Source organism: Populus nigra, chromosome 3 (genome assembly GCF_951802175.1).
Source record: "Populus nigra chromosome 3, ddPopNigr1.1, whole genome shotgun sequence".
In the NCBI taxonomy this organism is placed as follows: domain Eukaryota; kingdom Viridiplantae; phylum Streptophyta; class Magnoliopsida; order Malpighiales; family Salicaceae; genus Populus; species Populus nigra.
In genome coordinates, this window is record NC_084854.1 from 20,914,179 (window position 1) to 20,921,439 (window position 7,261).

Here is a 7,261-nt window from a genome sequence, read left to right on the forward strand (position 1 = left end):
TAAACACGGACACATTCCTACTATGGAAGAACAGGGTGCCGGGATGGATGGGGAAGAACTCAATATGATGAATTCTGTTATGAATAAGCTCTTTCAGATGGAATATGTTTCAGACAATACATGTCGTGAGATTGAACTCGAAAATGAAGTTGATGATTCCATCAAAACAATTGATAATTCACAACTTAAAAGAGAATGAAGGTGATATTGATGGAGATGACGATAATCTCATAATTAATATGGTGAGTGGAGCACAGGCAACCATGGTAGCTCATCAGGGACTGATTAATATTCCATCAATCATAAATCTTTGCATATATTTTTTTTCCATCTCCTGGTTATTCGCTTTCAAGTTTGAACTTGATGGTGGCACAAAACCGAGGCCAATACAAGAGAAGATTTTAGCTCAAAACCAAGTCCAAACTCCAAGAAAAAGAAGGGCAAAACCAAGCCCAACAAAGGAAGGACGAAGGAAGGGCTAAACCAAATCTAGAAGGGCAGCACCTAATCCAGAAAGGCAAAACCGAGCCTAACATGGAAGGAAGAAGAAAGGGCAAAACTGAGCCGAACAAGGAAGAGAGAGGAAGGGCAAAATCGAGGCCAAATGGTGGAGAAAATGGGCTCAAAACTGAGTCCGGAAGTGCTGAAAACGGGTTTTAAAGGCTGTTAGTTAAGGCAGTTAGCTGTTAGTTAATTTAGTTAGTAGAGTTAGTTACAAGGTTGTTAGTCATTGTATCTAAGCTGGAAATAATGAACTTGTAACTCAGATGATGACATTGAATAATTAACTGTCAAACTCTTTATCTCTCTCAACTCTCTTCTAATTCTCCCTCAAATTTTCTTCTAAAACTATTGTTTGTTAAGAAAAGATCCTTAAAAAATTTATATCAGACCCATTTTCCAATGGTAAAGGAAGGTAGCTTATCTTCAAGAAACTATTAACAATGAAGGAAAGCAGCATGGTGAAGGCTTTGGAAGAACACACAAGAGATTTGAAGAATGAGTGTGAAATATTTGCCATCAACTTCAAGAAATCAATGCTTTGATTCAGAAAGGAGACTAAAAAGAATCGTCTTTAGTGATTTTTTTACCCACAAAAGCAGTCCAAACAAAGCTAATTACCAAAACAATTTAAGTTCAACTTCTTTCAATGAGAGTTGTTTGAAAATGACTGAACCTTTCAAAGTTACCTATCTTTGTAATGTGGGGTATGAAGTTTTTAAATTGACTTGTTTCAGATATTTTAGCCCTTCAGGATCATAGCAAACTTTTATACTTCATGTTAAAAAGCAGGTTCTTCTTAAAATTCAAGATATTATTTTAACCATCAATGCTTTTCAATACTAAACAAATGTTCAGCCAATCATAAAGGGAATGAATGTTTATGTTCAATTCTCATCGCATCAAGAACTTACTATAATGAATCAAAATACTTTCAAGGAGGTAAACTGTTTTTCTTTAACTAAATCTGAGATCAGTTATAGAGAAGTGAGTTCTAAAGAAAAAGAAAATGAAGGAGGTTTGATTTTTGAAAAAAAAATGTTGTTTATTGTGAATTTTTGTATGGACCTTTTGAAAGTGGAGAATTTATTTAGAGTTCTAGTATGAAAATGCAAGAAGCTGAGAATTATATAAATAATGGATTAAATAAGGAAGATGAGGGTGATGTTGAGGAATTTGATGAAAAAAAAGACACTGAAATTAAGAAGGATTTTCATGGATGATAGTTCTCAACAAACAGAAGCCAATCTAGTTGTTCAAGCCTAAAGGATCACCAAGGTGGAGTATGTTTCTTGTTACAAGAGTTTGATCAATGTTTAGGAAGATTATTTGGCTGTTAAGCACTTATTCTCTGTTAAGGGTCAACTAGAGTTCAAGGCCAATCTTTTTTATGCCAAAAAAGATCCATTTGATATGTTTGACAGCAAAAAAAATGAACAACATCAAGAAGTTTTGTGACAGAGGGTCTTCATTATGGATGACCCTAAATAAAATTATCAATGTTATCTGGAAGAACTCAATGAATAATTTTTAAATTTTTGCATAGATCCATGAGAACAAGAATCTCTTGAAGAGGAGAATATTGTTACGGGCTTAAGAGGTCAGCCGTAGCGTGGTAGCCAAGGAAGAAGAAGTGACGTGAAGAAATGCGGTAGCAGAAAAAGCAACTGCTAGTAATCGGAAACAACATGGAACTGAGCACGTGAGGATAGCTAGAGTTAATTGTAGTTAGTTAATTCAGTTAGTAGAGTTAGTTACAGGGTTGTTAGTCATTGTATATAAGCTGAAAATAATGAAATTGTAACTCAGATAATGACGTTGAACAATTTAACAGTGAACTGTTAAGCTCTCTATCTCTCTCGATTTTAGCAGGGATAGAAGATGATGGCGGCTCGTGGGTTGAAATCGCTTTCTGTTCTTCCATTAACTTCCTCAAGAACTCTTCATTCTACTCAATTTTACAACATGATGACTAGAAGGCATCGAGGCACCTTAAGCTGCTCATGCAGCAGCTTTTGAATTTCAATTTGTGTGCGCAAAGTCTCTGTAACTCGCAAGTCTCTGCAAGAGAATAATTCATTGGAGGGTTTCCATGAACCAATGAAGAAAGACGGAAAGAGAAGAAGATACTAATCATTGACCTGTTGGGCTCATTGACACGTGCATCATTGTCATTGCCCGACGATGAAGCTTCATTCTTCTCTGCAATGGTGGTAGTGCTTCTGTCTTGACACCGAGAAGCAAAGCATGTAAAAAGTTAGGATTAGCAGTCACAAGCTTTAAAAGAAAGAGAGGAAAAGATGCGGTAGAATCAATTGGAACCATCACAGAGCTATTTTGGTGCTTGCCTGGAAGTAATTGATCTCTGAGAACATGAAGAGTATCTGAAGATTTTTTTTCTTTTCTTTTTCATGGTGATACCAGTATAACCACAAAACTGAAGTTGCTTGTAAGAGCTATCCAGAATCCTAAAAAACAAGGAAAAGTACGTGAAAAAACAAAAACTTTCCTCTGTGCTGTTACATTATTAGAAATCCATCGGCAAGTAATTATTTCGAATTAGTCGAGCCGACAATTGTTAATTAATTTAATGTTAATGAAGGAGAATTTCTTGAGTTCCCTGATCTCCCATAAAATCTTGCTTTAATTTATTGAAATTCGCATTTGGATTCCATATTCATCTGTACCATTTACCAAAAAAGAAGAAGAAAAAATCGATTGACGTAGAAAGATTCAATTCACTTTCTTTCCTATAAAAGTGGTTCTAATCCATCGCCGAGTAAAACCTTTACACCGGCAGACATTTTGCTTATTAACGACACGGCCTGCGTCGAATTAAAAAGGGGAAAGATCTCGGAAGGGTGCGGCATTTCCTACAACTGCACGGCCTTCTTCGAGTTGTACAAAGTTCTGTTAGATAAAAGCCTGAAGGAATTGGGACATCAGAGCCGAACATCACAAGGGTAGTTGCCTGTTCGAGATTTCTCTAGTTCGTGCACTTTAAAATATTTAGAAATATGTTAAAATAAAAAAAATTATTTTTAATATCAACATTAAAAAAATCTAAAAACATAAAAAATATATATATTTTAAATAAATAAAAACATTTCTTAATTTTTAAAAACACAGTTTCCTGTCTCAGCTATTTCATCGAAATAACACTTGGAGACTTCTCACACTGAAATAGAATTCACCTTGCAAGAGTAGCATCATCAGTTGACCGTACAAGTAAATGCACACAAAGTTCCAACCACCATATAAAACACAACTTCATCCTCTAATAAACTAGAAGATGGAATAAATTGTGTCATCATAAAGAACCACCATAGATAAATCTGAAAGATGCACGTGACATAATCAAAGCACCCAATAAAGTCCATCTCAAGTTCTGTTTGCCTACGCCTTTTCAGTGCATGGCCACAGGAAACTGTCGTCTTAATGATCTTTTGTTACGTTTACATATTGGGGGGAAAAAACTGCTAAAAATTAACGTTACAGTCCAACAACATAATCAAGGCAAGATTTTGAGGAAAATGCCTTTACTGGCCCCCATTTCTATCTATCTTTGAGTTCCTGCTCGAATTGGAGCAGCTTTTCACGGACAGGCTGTAAAAACAGCTTCAAATCCTGACTGATCTGCAGCTTATCTTGCTGCGAGAGATCCTTCTCGTCATTAAGCTGTACTTGCATCTAGAATAGCAAGAGCAAAAGATTAAGATTTATCATTAAAACTCTTTAATTAATCATTAGACGAGAGTCTATATACAGATGAGTGCAACCTGACAGGCTAGCACAAACCTCCATAAAGATAGATACACATAGAAATGGTTTGATAAAATAAAAGTGCCACCGGTTAATATGACTCATGCAAGTTTATGGGTTATTTGACCTTTTGTCTGCTATATAATTGTTCATGGAATTACTACAGGTTACAAGCAAGCCCTCACTGTAGGAATTACTCTATTCCACGCTATTAAATAAAGAACTGAAGTGTTTTCTCATCTTTTAGCTATTTTGATGAGAAGATGATGGAGCAAGCAGGAGGGAGTAAAGCAACACAAAAACAACCTGGCCTAACATACAGAGGGGTTTTGCACTATATTTCCACAGGTCACCCTAAATTTCCCGATATTTTCCTGTCACTTCCATCTAGATTTCATTCTATACTCCAAACACTTGGATGGAAATACAGAACTTACCTGCAGGTCATCCAGCTCACCAAATGAAAACTCGGGAAAATCGATGTCACCCTTCACCATCCTTTTCTCCTCTTTGACAGTCCATTCCCCTATTTCCACGGACATAACAACTCTTTCAGGATAGAGTAGATAGATCAAGATGGGAAAGGAGGCCATTTTAAATGACAACAAATTACCTTTAACTTTCAATGTCAACTCATAGGTATATCCAACACGTTTCTTGTTCCTCACGATCACCAAGAATGCCTGCTCACTCAAGTGGTAACCGAATTAAACTTCCCATGCATATCAAATATGCAGGATATTGAAAACATGATAATGACAGAAATATTTGTGCAGGGCCTCCTCTTAAATAATAATGAGACATCAGAATGGGAAAAAAAAAGGAAGAAAAAACACTACCAACAAAATAATGTGTAGTAGAATAAGGGTTTGAATCTAAAAGGGGCCATATTTACATGTAAGATTATCAAGTGGTAACCAATTATCACACATTTTTCTGACTTTCAGTCCAATTTCGATCTGCACTAGAGAGCACTAGAACTTCTGGTTTGCTTTTTCATGATATTAGCCATATATAGGACAATTCAAAGACAACACAGAACGACAGCAATCAACCAACATAAAAAAAAATATAGTGTCTTTTTAACTGTTTCCCCAGATAAAAACAAAGTGGAAATATGATAGCGGGACTGGAGAAGTTCAAAGTGGCAACTTTTCTGTCATATACTCTTATAAAGTCTTGGGTTGGTCCAAAGTAGGAACAATAGTTTTCAATGGAAAGCAAGATAGATATCTCAACTTCCTCTAGACTTCTATTTTTTTCTTAGAAAAAATTCTAGGAGCTGTCTAAATTAGGAATGTGACCACTGGTAACTTCCAAAAGAGAGGCAAATCTTAGCAAAGTGAGTTTTAATTAAAGCAGCTGAATCAATCGATCAAGTCATCTATTCTTACATTAAACAGGCTAGAAGCTCTTGGGATTTAATCGGTAGAGTACAGCTGCCTGGCAAAGGTGTTCGTTTTGTATAAGCAGCAATGATATGTAGGAATGTGCATCACTAACCATGTTTTTGAGAGCATTACAAAAAGCATTCGACAGAGAAGAAACTTCTCTTGCCTATTTCAAAGATATTAGAGCACCATTTCAATAGTAATACACAGTGTCAGTCATCAGACATGAAGGGAAATTTCTAAACCTCTGTTGTTGTAAATATTGTATGTAAGAAAAAAAAATAACTTTGAAGATGCATTATAGAACAAGGTGTTTATCTAGCCTAAACTTTCCATCTTTACGGGATAAAAAAGAACTTACATCACCAGAACATTTGGACACTTGTGCTATTTCTGCTTTGCCACCAGAGAACTCCAAGGAGGCCACCGACAGGAGCAGCTCCTGCGATATAGGAAGAACGAAAGTGTAGAATATTTGGTGATATTGATTGTGACAAATAAAAGAGAGAGGAGTGAATTCAGCAATAAAATAGAGTATAGGTTCACCTTTATCCTATGGGTGGCCCAATTATTAAGATTTTTCTCCTCCCATGTTCCAGCCTGCACAAGTTTATTAGCAATTAAAAAAATTATATAAATATAATGATAAAAGAAGAAGAAGAAGAAGAAGGGTACCGTATTCCAGGCAGAACCAAGGTTGTTGGGTTGAGAAGGAAGGTGATCTTGAGGAGACAGCTTCTTAGGAAGGGGGAGAGGAGCTGCATCTGCTGTTGCTTCCCTCACCCAATACCTGTACGAGCCTTCTCCTCCTACTGATCCTTCTTTTTCTTTGCTATTTTTGTTACATTCTATGTCTCCTCCTCCTCCATTCTCCATTCTCTCTTCTTTTTCTTTCTTTCTTTCTATAAATAAAGAATCAATCCAATACTAAATAGCAACCAGGCAGAAAGAAAGAAAAGATCTTAGATCGATCGATAACAACCAATTTTTTATATAAAATATTCAGCCAAACAGTCAAATATTAATGGAGGCGGTGGCGGGGGCCGGGGTGGGGGTGGAGGTGGAGGAGCAGGGTTGCGAAAAGAGAGGCTGCTGCTGTAATTGCCTATTGCTTCAAGGGAAGAAAAGTCCACGTTTTTCTTAATTTATTGTTCCTGTAATATTGGATTAACTATTATTGTTATTATTATTGGGGAAAAGGCCGTGAACCAGACTGGAAGCCTCAAGGCTCTTCTCGAAACTTCTTCTTATCGGGAGCCCCATTCTTTTTTCTTTTTAGCTTAATAACATGTTATCCCGGTTCATCTAACCCATCATCGCTTGCTGGGTCCAAGCCCGGTTCATCTAACCAGCCCGACTCAAATAACTGGCTCCTACTAAAAAAATGTGTATTGTATCCCAATTTTATTACTGCTTTCTCGACCAGCCCAGCCCTTTTCGACCCAAGCTTGGATTGAAAAGAAGCTTTCCGGTTTCTACTAGATTATTCATCTACGCTTCATTCTAAGTTGGATTATTTTATTTTTAATGTAAAAATAGGTCAAGGTGTCGCCAATGTCTTTTTTAGAAGAGATTTTTTTGAAAAGTAGTCGTAATCGGACTCCCAA

At 36.5% G+C, this 7,261-nt stretch overlaps 1 protein-coding gene across 1 annotated transcript; it reads right to left on the bottom strand.

Moving 5' to 3' along the window:
• Positions 1-3,803: 3,803 nt before the first annotated feature.
• LOC133688067 (uncharacterized) lies at positions 3,804-6,791 on the bottom strand. Its single transcript, XM_062107454.1, has 6 exons — positions 6,330-6,791; positions 6,201-6,254; positions 6,016-6,096; positions 4,877-4,946; positions 4,701-4,789; positions 3,804-4,191 (listed from the first exon to the last, which is right to left on the bottom strand). The coding sequence occupies exons 1-6, from the start codon at positions 6,528-6,530 to the stop codon at positions 4,057-4,059; spliced, it is 630 nt and encodes a 209-aa protein (XP_061963438.1). The 5' UTR covers positions 6,531-6,791; the 3' UTR covers positions 3,804-4,056.
• Positions 6,792-7,261: the final 470 nt, after the last annotated feature.